Raw genomic sequence first — 16,339 nt, forward strand, 5'->3', positions numbered from 1 at the left:
CACTTTAGCTACAGATAGAATAGATGAAACTCAGATACACAGAAGAAACTACAACTTTCAAGAATCCAAAATAAATCTCATTATTATTTTATATACTGTATAATGCTTCTCTATCCCCCAAGGGAAAAAAAAATTCATCAAAACAAAGGTGTGTGTCCACTTTTGCTTACTATACTGTGTAGTTTTGTCCTTGTAGTGTTTGTAAATTGATCTACTCATATAAACACCTACAAAACACTATTTTAAAAAGCATTATTTCAATACAACCACTAGGCTATAAGCTAACAGTTCACAATGTTCATGTGATCTAGAAATAAAAGCCTTACCTTTGTAACAGAAAGCAAAGGGTTCCATTTTGGATCCTGTTTAAGGTTCCATTTCTGGGTTATGCAATCTTTTTCTTCTTGTGTGTTCAGAATACAGGCCTCGAGTTTGCAGGTAACTGGAAAGTTACCCGACAGCAAACAGTAACATGTTTTTGTATATTTTTGTTGCATTAGAATTATTTTCTTAAGATAAATTTAGTTTAGAAAATAAATGTAGGCTTTCAGAGCTGAAACACATAGTAATAAATTTCACAAAACACAGATTTGATTCTTTACATTTATACTGCTATTATGACTAGAAGAAATAAGTAGAGCTGGACAAATTAAAAAGCTATTTACAAATATTTTAATATAAAAAAAATCACAAAGCTTGTATTTATTCATGAATATTAGTGAATTATGTACCCACCTCTATCACCAGGACCAATAACATCCACATAATTTATTCCATAAATTCCACATTTGTCATACTATATTTGTTCAATAAAATACATTTTTTCTACAAATATTTGAAACCTACTGCTTGGAGGAATATGGTTTGACTCTTTGTAAGACCGGATATAAAGTGCTCAGATTCTCCATTCAATCAGAGACTTCAATGAAACCAGGATTTTAATGGCAAAATACTCACGGACTTCAATGGAGCCAGGATTTCACTCAGTGACTGCCCTCAAAGATTCCCCCAGCACTGAGGAATCCTCCCCTGATTAGGGCAGCTATAGTAGCTTCTATGCTACCCAGTCCTGGTGCCGATATGCCCAGCAGAAGGAAGATACACCGTAGGTGCCCCTGAGCTTAGCTGATCATCAACTGCTGAAACAGTTTAACTCCACCTTTGCCCAGTAACCAATGGTCCTGCACAATATATCTATGGTACAACGTATGTTTTTGGTATGATCAGTAAAATACAGGGGCTAAACAAGCAGCATTTATTTTACTTTTAAAGTGATAAGTGTCTGTTTCAATGTGAGTTATTACACAAGGATGTGCCAGCCAGAAAACTGCCCATTCATTCCCTGGCATAAGGAGGATACCTTTGTCATCAGCCTGAAAATAAGAGGGAAAAGCCTTTTACGTGGTTCAGTGAATCACAAAAATCAAAAAGGTAAAGGCAAGACATGGTACATTTTTGCATTTACTAGCTGAACTTGATTTCTTAAAGGAAAAAAAAGTATAAAGTACATTTTACTTTCAAACTATTGAATTAATCTGATTGAACACAGGATCCCCCACCTCCCTTCTAACAATGAGAATTTTTTCTGCAAAGAATTATATTACCCTGGTAAAGCTACTTTCACGGAATGGTTTAAAGCCCTGTTAATACGGCTGAGTAAGATATGGAATCTGCAGGTCAATATAAATATAATGCATTAAAGAGAATTCACAAGCAATTCAGTATGTTTTCTTATGGATAGCTGTAAGATGACAAGTAGTTTCCCTTCAAGAAGAAATCCCATTTTTAGAGTCTGAAAGCCAAAATCATCCTAATCTTAAGGTTCCATTAAACAAAAGTGAACTAAAGGAGTAAACAAAGTGATCCCTTTCCAGTTGCAAGTGCCGGCATTTCAATCATTCCACATATCACATCACATGTAATTCTTACAATAAGCATTCAACCTGTTTTGCCAATGACATCAAAGGAAGCCCTAAATAATGGAAAACTCCTATTGACTGCAATGAATGCAGGATTAGGCCATTAATAATTTGCTCCCTTTAAACCTGCTTGCACATTTCTCAATAAATATTGCATCCTTTAACTTTATTAGTATATCTATTTGTCTCTCTGTTAAGAGCCTGGATTCCAAAAGATGATAATAATCTCTCCTATTAGTATAGTTCATTTTGTTATCAAGAAAGGTTAAGAATCCAGATAGAGATGGTGAGAAAAAGACAGACCATATGGGGCCTAATAGCTTTGAACTAGACCTAGAGAATATATTGCAATGCCTACAATATGAGTTGCTGCTACTTCCTGGGAACACAACACACACTAAGAAAAATTTATTTTAAGATTTCTTTTAAATCTTCTCAAGTTTCACTAACACACAAATATATATATATACACACACACACACACACACCCTACCTCTTAGGGATTTAAAATGAAAATCTTTATGGAAAAAATAAATTGTAAACAGATCTAAAATAAGAACTGTAACTCATATATTCCTTACTTTTAAAACTGGTGGCCTGTCCAGTCTTCTTGCTGTTTCCCAACCATCTTCCATGGATGTTGCTCTTCCTATCCCTACAAAAATAGGAAACTGTGAACTGGCTCCCCCTTCAGCTCCTGGAAACCCTGGCTGGTAAGTCCTTTTTGTGAATTTAGCAGCACATACAGTCCAGCAGGGTACCTCCACCAAGTGTCTTTATTGATGTTTATATTCCAAGTACATCACAACATAGCAGCAGTCATGTGTAGACCCGCTCCTTTCTTTTCCTGTCGTTTTATGGTGCAGCAGACTCAGCATGTGAGACTATGAGCGTCACCTACCTCAGTTTTCACATAAGCAAAAAAATCAATGTCCTGTATCCTTAAAAAAGTGAAGTGATGCTTTTTTTAATGTTACTCCACTTTTCCACTACTCTCACCAATCCTTTTGGACTATCTTCTTTTATCCCGAGGCATCTTAGATTCTTTATGACCAACATTCTCTCTATGTAATTGTCCTTGCATTGCCACAGCAGATGCTCAACTCTTTCTTGACTTTGCATGCATCACACAACCCATCTTTGTGCTTGTTTAGCAAATTTAAGTTACCATTCAGATCACAGTGACCTGTTAGCACACTAAATATAATTAATTCCACTTCTTCTAATCATAGTTATTAAGTACACTACTATCCTCAAGTTTAGGACACATTTCATAGAACCTTCTTCCTTTTTTCTCTTTGGCCCATAGTTCTTGACATTGCTTCTTAAGTTCTCTCTTAACCAAACTTCTGATGTCCTGTTTATACAAAGATATCTGTACATCAACCTCCCCATTTTAAGGCATTTTTTACTGCTTTATCTGCCATTTCATTGCCCAGTATCCCAACATGCACTGGAATCCACACCATTACAATGTGTATACCCATTTGTACTACCTCTGTAGTAAAGAACAATAGTTCATTGATTAAGTCATTCCTGTTTTATGTGGCTTCCTTTCTAATCACCATTATACCTGATAAAGAGCCAGATAGGATAGAAGAGTCATAGCTGGGCATACGTCTCTTATCCAGGTGAATCTATTTGTGTCCCATGGAACAGGCATGGTGAATGCTGCTATAGCCACGATATGCCCATGATTGGACTATCCTTTTTGGTGCAGGAGAACCATATGGTGTAGTGGGATCACATCGTATTGGAAACCTGGGATAACCAGCAGTGGCTGCAGAACTTCTAAATTAGGAAACAGACTTTCATGGAGATGTGCGATGAGCTTGCATGAAACCTCCCACACCAGAACACTCGATTCAGAGAAACCATACTAATGCAGAACCAAGGGACTATTGCCTTGTGGAAGCTAGCAACACCAGACAGCTACCTGTCAGTTGCAAACCAATGAGGGGTTGTAAAATCCATTGTTGACATCATGGTTGTGCAGGTTTGCAAAGCAATTAACACTGTGCCAACAGTGTGCCCGTCAATTCAGCCATCATAATGACCACAAAATTGGATAGACTCATAGATCTCTGAATTCCAAATTAGGGACACAAAAGGCCATTCCCACTCTACCTGTAGTCTTCTGTAGAGTCATCAGTAGAGATTTGGCAATGGTTAGCCATTTGCCATGTATAAACTCATAAATCGTAGTCATCATATTTAATGGTCCGGCTCTTCCCTTTGTTTTTTCATAAAATTCCAAATCCACAGCTAGAGAGATAACTGTCCAGATGTAGTTCTATTTCCCATGATTAAAGATTTTAATTTCTCCCAGATCTTCCTTTTCACCCAAGTCTTTTACCCACCTTTTGACCCTATTAGTATATGGGAGTTTTTGTGATGCCCAGTTACTTCTTGTTGATTTAATTCCCAACAATCCTCATACTTGTTTTGTACTCTTATCTTCACTATTTACATTAACCTTAGCCCAAAAGGCAAAATCTAACAATTTCATCCTTAAATTTATAGGCATTTCTCCAGTTGCTATGTGACGCACACAAAGGAGTCGTAATATTTGCACCACATGCAATTCACAGAGCTTGGGCTTGGATCAGCTTTCTTTTTTGTGTGTATGCTGATTTAGAAGCTGAATTAAAGGCTTAGCATCCATAATATATAACTGGTCTTTTTAATGTCCTATACAGCAACAACAACGTGTTCTTATCTGCACCCCAATTATTCCCAGAAGATTCATCCTACCTTAACATTTGGTCTTGATATTATCTATATGATCTTTTCAAGTTAGTTTATCATCTAACATAACACCTAAGAATGTAAAAATTTGAACTACCTGTATTCTTTCTGTATAGAGATATACGTTCCATTCTTTCCCAAACTTCCTTTTTGTGAAGATCATTTCCTTTGTTTTAGCAAGTGAACTTAAATCCCTAAGTATCTCCACATTCTGAAATTCCCCGACCGCTTCTTTCATTGTCTCCTCAGCTATCTTAAATCTTCTATGCTTGGCCCCTATAACACAATCATCAGCAAATACAGTAATACCTATTCCTGCCCATATATTCTCCGGGACATCATTAATCGTAACGTTAAATAGGGTTGGGCTGATAATGCTCCCCTGTGCGCTGCCATTAGTAAGTTTATAAAATATTCAAAAAAAGCTACCACCACCCTGACTTGTATGGTTCTATCACTTAAGAAATCACTTATCCATCAGAACATTCTTCTTTTTATTCCAATTGTGGCTAGTGTATACAGCAAGCCTTTCCTCTATTCCATGTAATATGCTTTTTCAATGTCCAAAAAACTATCAAACTCTCTGTTCCTCATGTTTTTTTTTGTATTTCTGTTTCTAATCTTATAATATGATCAGCTGTGCATCTTACTTTCCTGAAACCACTTTGTACACAATTTATTTCTTCCCCCCCCCCAAGTATGCTACTATTCTCTAATTTATCATTTTGCCCACACATGATGTATACGCATCAGGTACTGTGCATAATTTACCATGTTTTGCTTGTTGCCAATAATATTCCTTTTCCCCATATATTATTATAGAATTTCAGTAAAACTCTTAAACTCCCTTCTGATAGGTGCTTAAGCATTTCATTACATATACTATCTTTACCTGGGACTGTTTTTACTTTTGTCTATAGCTTTTTTGAGTTCCTATATGCCAGTGATTCTCAAACTTTTGTACTGGTGACCCCTTTCACACAACACACCTCTGAGTGCAACCCCTCCCCCATATAAATTAAAAACACTTCTTTATATATTTAACACCATTATAAATGCTAGAGGCAAAGCAGGGTTTGGGGTGGAGGCTGACATCTCATAACCCCCCACATAATAACCTTACAACCCCCTGAGGGGTCCCAATCCCAGTTTGAGAACCCCTCTATATGCTGACATTTTCATTCAATATGTTATCTTTATATTCTACTCAGTCATGTAAGAATATATCCATCCATCTCTGCTCTGTATTCTTTGGATACAAATTCTTCTATTCCTTTTTCTTCTTCCTAATCTGAAGCAATTCCTCACCCATTATTTCTTCTCCCTCATTTTACAACATAACTTCCAACCTTTCACTTTCAGTCTATATTTCCAGCTCTGGTCAGCCACCAGCCCAAACTCTCAGTCTCTCCCATGCTGTTCCCTAGCTCAGCCTTTTTTACTGCTTGCTTTTTTCTCAGAGCTACCCAGCTGGTGAGCTAATTTCCTCAGGTTTCCTACAAGTGCAAGTGATCTCTTCTGCCCTTTCAAACCCAAACTAAGTCCCTCCTACTCTAAGGGCTTGGCTACACTATAAGTTATGTTGATATAACTTATGTAAGCTACACCAGCCTAAGCACCAGTATGGAGATTTCTATGTCAGTGGGAGAGCTTCTCCCACTGGTTTAATTATGATGCCAATGGGAGAGCTCTCTCCTGTCAGCATATAGCCTCTTCACCAGACATGCTACAGTGATGCAGCTGAATCAGTGCAACTGCGCCACTGGAGTGCGTCTAGTGTAGACTAGCCCTAACTACAACCAGTGCTCTGGGTGTTCTACGAGACGAAGGTGCTGGCTTCCGAAGGGCTCAGTTTATAGCTACTAAGAGCACCCTGTCACAGTAACACAGTGGATGGAAGGTATTCTCTATAAATCACCTGTGGTTTCTCTCTGCTTTCAATGTTTTTTCTGAATTCAGTGTTTATGAAAGATGCTAGATTGTACTTTTCAGGTATGTCACCTTGCTGTATATCCACTGAACATGTACAATGCAGGCAATGGATATGCTATTTTCACCACATTGCCCCACCAGTATGCCACAACCATAACCAAGCACACCTATTTCTAGGGGGGCCAGAACAGTTGTTACTATGTTCAATTCAGTCCTTTGCTTCTGTTGAGACTGCCAGTCGTGGTGGGTTTTGTGATGTGAACACTTCTCCATAGAGATATAGACTGAGAGCATCAAAAGAGAGGACAGATCAGATCCCCCAAGAATCACATGTGGAGGAGTGCTCCACCCATGGAAGAAAGGCTCGGGCATCTCCTAAGCACCATTTCCTCTCCCTCCCTGACTTTCCAGACCTCTTCTCCACATGATCTGGGGTCTTTGTGAGAGAGGACAGAATTTGGGAAGGGGCAGACCATGGTGGAAACATTAAAGCCCCTGCCCTAGCCCAGAAGAATTTCCTTGAAAGAGTTAATACCACCCTAGACTAGTCATTATTTTGCATAACACACCCTCCACCATTCCCAGAATACACTGGGGTCCCTGCGAGCCACTTGAAGCCAAAAGGGAGTCCCTGGTAGCATGACTCCAGTGGCAGCTCACTGCCAGGGAGCTGAGAGGTATGGGGAAAGAGCATGCCAGGGAGTTCAGAACCTCTATATCAGGGTTAGACAACCTATGGCACGTGTGCCAAAGGCAGCATGCAAGCTGATTTTCAGTGGCACTCACACTGCCCGGGTCCTGGCCACCGGTCCGGAGGGCTCTGCATTTTAATTTAATTTTAAATGAAGCTTCTTAAACATTTTAAAAACCTTATTTACTTTAATATATAACTAAACAATTGTTGTATGTAAAGACTTATAGAAAGAGACCTTCTAAAAATGTTAAAATGTATTACTGGCACGCAAAACCTTAAATTCGAGTGAATAAATGAAGACTTGGCACACCACTTAGATTCATAGATACTAAGGTCAGAAGGGACCATTCTGATCATCTAGTCCGACCTCCTGCACAGCGCAGGCCACAGAATCTCACCCACCCACTCCTATGAAAAACCTCCCCCATGTCTGAGCTATTGAAGTCCTTAAATCATGGTTCAAAGATTCAAGGAGCAGAGAAGCCTCCCTCAAGTCAACCATGCTCCCTGCTACAGAGGAAGGCGAAAAACCTCCAGGGCCTCTCCAATTTGCCCTGGAGGAAAATTCCTTCCCGACCCCAAATATGGCAATCAGCTAAACCCTGAGCATATGGGCAAGATTCACCAGCCAGATATTACAGAAAATTCTTTCCTGGGTAACTCAGATCCCATCCATCTAATATCCCATCTCAGGGGATTTGGCCTATTTACCCTGAACATTTAAAGATCAATTACTTACCAAAATCCCATTATCCCATCATACCATCTCCTCCATAAACTTATCGAGTAGAATCTTAAAACCAGATAGATCTTTTGCCCCCACTGCTTCCCTTGGAAGGCTATTCCAAAACTTCACTCCTCTGATGGTTAAAAACCTTCGTCTGATTTCAAGTCTAAACTTCCTGGTGGCCAGTTTATACCCATTTGTTCTTGTGTCCACATTGGTGCTGAGCTGAAATAATTCCTCTCCCTCTCCTGTATTTATCCCTCTGATATATTTATAGAGAGCAATCATATCTCCCCTCAACCTTCTTTTAGTTAGGCTAAACAAGCCAAGCTCCTTAAGTCGCCTTTCATAAGACAAGTTTTCCATTCCTCGGATCATCCTAGTAGCCCTTCTCTGTACCTGCTCCAGTTTGAATTCATCCTTTTTAAACATGGGAGACCAGAACTGCACACAGTATTCTAGGTGAGGTCTCACCAGTGCCTTGTATAACGGTACTAAAACCTCCTTATCCCTACTGGAAATGCCTCTCCTGATGCATCCCAAAACCGCATTAGCTTTTTTCACAGCCATATCACATTGGCAGCTCATAGTCATCCTATGATCAACCAATACTCCAAGGTCCTTCTCCTCTTCCGTTACTTCTAATTGATGCGTCCCCAACTTATAACTAAAATTCTTATTATTAATCCCTAATGCATAACCTTACACTTCTCACTATTAAATTTCATCCTATTACTATTAGTCCAGTTTACAAGGTCATCCAGATCCTCCTGTATAATATCCCGATCCTTCTCCAAATTGGCAATACCTCCCAGCTTTGTATCATCTGCAGACTTTATTAGCACACTCCCACTTTTTGTGCCAAGGTCAGTAATAAAAAGATTAAATAAGATTGGTCCCAAAACTGATCCCTGAGAAACTCCACTGGTAACCTCCCTCCAACCTGACAGTTCGCCTTTCAGTAGGACCCGTTGCAGTCTCCCCTTTAACCAATTCCTTATCCATCTTTTGATGTTCATATTGATCCCCATCTTCTCCAATTTAACTAATAATTCCCCATGTGGCACGGTATCAAATGCCTTACTGAAATCTAGGTAAATTAGATCCACTGCATTTCCTTTATCTAAAAAATCTGTTACTTTTTCAAAAAAGGAGATTAGGTTGGTTTGGCACGATCTACCTTTTGTAAAACCATGTTGTATTTTGTCCCATTCACCATTGACTTCAATGTCCTTAACTAATTTCTCCTTCAAAATTTTTTCTAGGACCTTGCATACTACAGATGTCAAACTAACTGGCCTGTAGTTACCCGGATCACTTTTTTTTCCTTTCTTAAAAATAGGAACTATATTAGCAATTCTCCAATCAGTCGGTACTACTCCTGAGTTTACAGATTCATTAAAAATTCTTGCTAATGGGCTTGCAATTTCAGGTGCCAATTCCTTTAATATTCTTGGATGAAGATTATCTGGGCCCCCCGATTTAGTCCCATTAAGCTGTTTCAGTTTTGCTTCTACCTCAGATATGGTAATATCTACCTCTATATCCTCATTCCCATTTGTCATGCTACCATTATCCCCAAGATCCTCTTTAGCCTTATTAAAGGCTGAGGCAAAGTATTTGTTTAGATATTGGGCCATGCCTAGATTATCTTTAACCTCCACTCCATCCTCAGTGTTAAGCGGCCCCACTTCTTCTTTCTTAGTTTTCTTCTTATTTATATGGCTATAGAACCTTTCACTATTGGTTTTAATTCCCTTTGCAAGGTCCAACTCTACTCGACTTTTAGCCTGTCTCACTTTATCCCTACATGTTCTGACCTCAATTAGGTAGCTTTACTTGCTGATCCCTCCTGTCTTCCACTCCCTGTATGCTTTCTGCTTCTTCTTAATCACCTCTCTGAGATGCTTGCTCATCCAGCTTGGTCTACAACTCCTTCCTATGAATTTTTTCCCCTTTCTTGGGATACAGGCTTCCGTAGCTTCTGCAGTTTTGATTTAAAGTAATCCCAGGCCTCCTCTATGTTTATATCCATAAATTCTTCAGTCCAATCCACTTGCCTAACTAATTTCCTTAATTTTTGAAAGTCAGCCCTTTTGAAATCAAAAACCCTAGTTGCAGATTTATTTTTGTTAATCCTTCCATTTAGTTTGAACTGAATTAGCTCATGATCACTTGAGCCAAGATTGTCTCCTACAACCATTTCTTCTATGAGGTCCTCGCTACTCACCAAAATTAAATCTAAAATGGCATCCCCTCTAGTCGGTTCAGCAACTACTTGATGAAGGAATCCATCAGCTATCGCATCTAGGAAAATCTGAGCCCTATTATTATTACTAGCACTGGTCCTCCAGTCTATATCTGGGAAGTTAAAGTCTCCCATGATCACGCAGTTTCCATTAGTATTTACTTTATTAAAGACATTAAAAAGGGCTCTATCCATATCCAAATTAGATCCCGGAGGTCTATAGCACACCCCAAGCACTATCGTAGGAGAGGCTTTACTAGTTTTCTTCCCCAATGTAATTTTTGCCCAGACGGACTCTGTCTTATCCGTTGCATCGCTTCTTATTTCTTTACATTCTACCTCATCATTGATATACAATGCTACTCCACCCCCTTTACCTTTGTTTCTGTCTTTCCTAAACAGCACATACCCTTCAATACCTGTAGTCCAGTCATGACTACTATTCCACCATGTTTCTGTTATCCCTATAATATCTGGTTTCACTTCCTGCACCAGTAGCTCTAGTTCCTCCATTTTGTTACCTAGGCTCCTCGCATTGGTGTATAAACATCTTAATTTTTGCTGTTTGGCCTCGCTCACATTTTGTACCCTATTAGGCACAGTCATTCTACTGCCAGTATAACCTATTAGACCAGTATCCACACTGCCCTCGCTCCTTATATACATTCTCCTACCCACGGCTGTATCCTTTCTTACTTCGTCTTCTTCTCTCTCAATGCTAAAATCTGGCATGGAGATTTCCTGGACATCTCCCATCCATCTCCCCCTAATTCCTAGTTTAAAGCTCTCTATCAGTTGTGCCAGCCTCGATCCTAGAAGTCTATTTCCTTCCCTACTCAGATGAAGTCCATCCCAAGAGAACCGTCCTCTGTCCATGAATGCTTCCCAGTGGCCATACATCCCAAAGCCCTCCTTATAGCACCACTGCCTAAGCCATCTGTTGACAGTCATAATCTTGTCACACCTTTGTTGCCCTTCTCTAGGAACAGGAAGGATCCCGCTAAAGATCACCTGAGCCTCAATTTCCTTAAGCGTCTTCCCCAGCCTAGCATAGTCTCCCTTAATACTTTCCAGCGAGAATCTAGCCATATCATTTGTTCCCACATGAAGGATAATTAGGGGATTCTTTCCCGCTCCCTTTAGGATCCTTTTCAACCTCAGGTCTACATCCCGTATCTTAGCACCTGGAAGACAGCACACCCTTCTATTCTCAGGATCAGCTCTAGTTACAGGCCTGTCTATTCTTCTCAATAAAGAGTCCCCGATCACATAGACCTGCCTTTTCCTGGTGACGGTGCTATTCTCCAGTCTGTCCCCTGTTCCCTCTGGCTGCAAGTTCTTTCCATTCCTATTTTCCCTTATAATCTTCTTCAACCCATCCTGTGTCCTCCTGGGGCTCATATTTGGTATAATCTCCCTTGACTCTTCCGCTTTTCCTATAGGACTAGCCTCTCTTCTCTTCTTCCTTACCCTTCCACCTTCAACAAGTGCCTGCTGAGCCCCTTCTTCATTTTCCAACTCTGCAAACCTGTTCCTAAGCTCTATTTCTCCTTCACTAGCCCGTCTTTTCCTCTGCCTGGTTCTTTTAGTCACATGCTTCCACTGTCCACTTTCCTCACCCAGTCTCCCCTCAAAATTCCCCAGCCCTGCTTCCATCCGTGAGTCTGAGCTTTTCCCTTCAGATACCTCATATCGTTGCTCCATCATCTGCTCAAACCCCTTCCTAAACTCAACCAGACTTTCCACCTGCATCTCCAAACCTCGGATCTTTTCCTCCATCAGCTCTATCAGACGGCATTTCATGCAGAAAAAACTCTTACCGGTTCCCCCCTCCAGGATCATGTACATACCACAGCTTCCACATCCAGTCATCCTCAATGTGTCTTTCACTGCAGGAGTCACTCCCACAGCTGCCTCTGTATCTGTCATCTCCTTCCCACCTAAATCCTGTTAATCTGGGAAACACAAGCCACACCAAAAAGACCACCCCCCCCAGCAAAAGCAAACCCCAAACAAGCACCACAATACAAACTCCCACTCAAACTCCCCTGTTTAGAGCTCTGTTTGCTTGCCACTGCAGCTGTCTGTGCTGCTGCCTGACTGGCTGGCTGGCTACCTTTATAGGACCTCTAGTCAGAAGCCCCACCCCCTAAGCAGGGCTCAGCTGCTCTCCCAGCACAAAGCCCCTACACACACACAAATACTAAAAATACAAAACCAAGTACAACTACCTTCTCCTCCAACAGAACTCCCACTCAAACTCACCTCTTTAGAGCTCTGTTTGCTAGCTCCTGTGCAGCTGTCTGTGAACTTCTTAAAGGTTGCCGAACCCTGCTCTATATGGATGTATCCTGCAGATTTTAAGATATCTGCCCTGTTTGGAGCAGCTTTTCTGTGGTGGAAGGAATAAAACCATACTATCTACATGCCACAGGGGATTCTCCATGAGGAAATCCTTGTGATCTTCTTTTTAAAAAGTTCCTTCCCAAAGTTTTTGCCACAGGAGAAGATAATCTGAGCTCTGGCTACAGAATGAGCCCTCTAAATGTAACAATTTAAATGTACTACTGAGCAGTGGCCTAGAAGTGATATCCTTGTTTACAGGTGGTATTAGAAATCCTGGCCCATATGGAAGAGTGCATCTATCATAAATTAAGTTAATAAAACAAATATATTTAATTGGTAAGTTCATATAGCTATGTGGGTAGGGCCCAGACCTGCATCTCATGTGAGTTTTGTTTGAGAAAAGACTACAGGACTGAATCATAGTTCAGTAAATTCTACTTTAAACCAGTTATTGTGACTACTATAACCAAAGAGGGAGTTTTTGTTAAACTACGTAGGAGAATGATTAACATTGATTCTATGCTGTAAATACAGTTTACTTTTAGTATTTAAAACCAGAAATAGTAATGCCTTTAACTTACCTAGAATATTTCTTGGGTGGCCTAATTGAGCACTGCTAAATCCAACACAAATACCCCCATTCTCCATTGCCACCAAGTCATTTGGGCCAGAAGCTGACCAGTCTTTCTGCACAACACCATACACTTTGAAACGTGCAATCCCACCATCTGTCAAAAAATAAAATTAAAGTGAATGATTTTTATCTGTAAGAATGAATAGAACCATGAGGGCCATGCTTATACATATTCAGATGCAGAGTACAGCACAGATGGCAAATGCAAGATGTACTGTACATTCCTTTTAATGTACAGACTTCGGAATGAAAGGAAAGGGTTTGGATTGCAGTGTGGAAGCTGATCATGACACATTTCCACACAAGGGTTCTTTAGTTTATGATGTCATTAATAAACATCAAGGCCAGTAGGATATCCATGCTACATGTCAGTGCACTAATAATCCCAGTGCAGTAGTATCTGAGAATACTTTAAACCACTGTGTGGAGTTATAAAAGTTTATAAAATTCACACTGAGAATCAAAGAGCAAAACTGATAGAAACATCAAACAAGTTTTATAACAACACAGTTCTGGATATATTTGTGCATTCTAGATATACTCGGTCCTGCCTCAGTGTGGTGGGATGGATTAGATGATCTCTTGAGATTCCTTCCAGCCTTACATTTCTATGATTGCTCCAAAGTTTCTTCTAGGAGTATGCCTTCTCATGAGCATTTCAGAAATTTGTTAAAAAGCCAAAATATTATTTTAAATTCCATTTGAACAGTTTACTTCAAAAGAAGCTGCTGTTATACAGTGCATTCTTTATCCAGATGTATACTAATACATTAGGAAATTTAAATCAGGCAACTGTCATGACTGGGGATTGGGCAGTCATGCCTAGTGGTCGGAGCAGTGATGGTCAGAGGCCAGGAACAGCACCAAAGATCAGAGCTAGAGTCAGGAACCATGAGTCCAAGATCAAGAGAGGCAGGCCCAACACTACAACTGGCAGTGGCAATAGAGTCCATCTTGTTGCACATGCAATTCCTGGCTCTGCTCCTGGGCTTAAACAGGGTGCCTGGACCAATCAGGGGCCACAAATGAAGCTGTCTTTCTGAGATGGTACTTCTTGCAGTGTTTATCTCCACAGGATCTACACAACAGTGTGCATGGCAGCCGGGCAGCGGTGTATATATTTTTTAAATTGAACTCACCAAAAAAGTAATTTAAACTCACAACTTTGGAAATCCCAAGATATGCACATAACAGAAAGAGGCTTCTCTGGCTGACCTCTGGTCCCTCATAACTGCTGCAAGAAGGCCCCATTCTGACTGGCAATGAGCTTTCTGCTCCAAGCCACCAACTTTTATGTGCAGAGCTACCTTTTTTGTCTCCCTGTTCTGTTCCATCCTCAGCCACTTTCTCTCACCTATTCACACCATACTGCTTCCTGTGCATGATTCACACATACATACATAAGTGAGATCAGCATCAGGGGGAGGCAGGGAAATGAAGAAAAGTAGCCTAGGAGAAAACAGGTTGTTCCTACCAGAAACAACAGTGTTAGCCAGGACTGACATTGCTCAGGAGGCCTGGTCTGGCACCTCCTCCATCTCAGGTCCTCCTTCCTTCACAGTCTAGCGCTCTGGACCTGGAAAACTGCCAGACCCCTGAAGGTATAAAACTGCTCGGGACAGGCTAGTTTCCTAAGGACTGAAGTCTCTCTCACATAATTAGAATCACTTTTGGATCACTAAATGCAATCCAATTGTCATAGAGAGGGTTATGTGCCTAAAATAGATTTCCACCATTTCCCTGTTAGCTGATGTGTTCATTTTGGAACTATTGACTATCTATCAATTGTCTGAGGTAGGGTTGCCTGATCCTGTGACCCAAAGATAAAGAAACCTCAGCATATTTAAGGCAAAAAAGACCCAAACCTAAAATATTAGCATTCATTGCACAAGGAGCCCAGCATTTGCGGGTACATTTCCTTGCTTTTCTGCTGATTTCTAGAATTGTCAGATTTTGCTGCATTCACTTTGAATTTCACAGGACATTTTCTGGTTCTGAACCCCAAAACACCAAGTGAACTTGATGAGATGCAAATGAAGTCTACTGACTTAGAATCATGAACCCCATGGGTTGCAGGGTTCAGGAACACAGTCTAGTCCCCAGTGCACAAGGGACGAACTCCAGATGCCTTTTGAACACCTGTGTAAAAGGAAGGGCTGCTGGAGAGAAAGAGGAAGGGAAGAAGAGAAGAACAATATTTGGAGGAAGTCAGGGCTCCCTACCTAGACTCTGAAGGTTAGGCTAACCTCTAGCCTGGAAAAATTTTTGTTTGTAACCCTTTTGCTTTTGTTAATTTGTTTGCTTTGTATTTATAAAGATTATGCCCTGCTAATAGACTTTACTGCCTATTGTTGTGTCTTGTTTCTGCTTGATCATCCCACTAGCCAACCAAAGGCAGCAAAAATCTAATCCTCATACCAAGTCTTATACCTAGCCCAGCACTTTGCTAGTTACTTTATTTCAAAGTACTTGCTCTCTTCCTGTTCTGATGGCAGCAGTACATGGGATTAGATAGACATAGAACCAGCCAAGAAGTTGTTAAATACCATAGTTCAGGAGTCTCTCTTTCTCTGTATATATATACACACATACACACTACATCATATATATTTACCTGGATATATAAAAATAAATTACCTGGATAGATATTGAGCCTTATGCGAGTCCATTTTCTCTTACAACTGGCAGAAAAATAATTACAGATTTCAGAGTAGCAGCCGTGTTAGTCTGTATTCGCAAAAAGAAAAGGAGTACTTGTGGCACCTTAGAGACTAACAAATTTATTAGAGCATAAGCTTTCGTGAGCTACAGCTCACTTCATCGGATGCATTTGGTGGAAAAAAGAGAGGGGAGATTGATATACACACACAGAGAACATGAAACAATGGGTTTATCATACACACTGTAAGGAGAGTGATCACTTAAGATAAGCCATCACCAGCAGCAGGGGGGGGGGAAAGGAGGAAAACCTTTCATGGTGACAAGCAAGGTAGGCTATTTCCAGCAGTTAACAAGAATATCTGAGGAACAGTGGGGGGTGGGGTGGGGTGGGGGGGAGAAATAACATGGGGAAATAGTTTTACTTTGTGTA

The 16,339-nt window shown here is 40.4% G+C and overlaps 1 protein-coding gene across 1 annotated transcript in view; it reads right to left on the minus strand.

The window, feature by feature from the left end:
• ALLC (allantoicase) overlaps positions 1-16,339 on the minus strand; it is a 40,779-nt gene that overhangs the window by 2,388 nt on the left and 22,052 nt on the right. Inside the window, 5 exon segments of the mRNA XM_043510155.1 lie at positions 327-456; positions 1,267-1,373; positions 2,501-2,574; positions 13,196-13,342; positions 15,886-15,948. Of these exon segments, the coding sequence (XP_043366090.1) occupies positions 327-456; positions 1,267-1,373; positions 2,501-2,574; positions 13,196-13,342; positions 15,886-15,948 (521 nt within the window).

This window comes from Dermochelys coriacea, chromosome 3, assembly GCF_009764565.3.
Source record: "Dermochelys coriacea isolate rDerCor1 chromosome 3, rDerCor1.pri.v4, whole genome shotgun sequence".
NCBI classification, from domain to species: Eukaryota; Metazoa; Chordata; order Testudines; family Dermochelyidae; genus Dermochelys; species Dermochelys coriacea.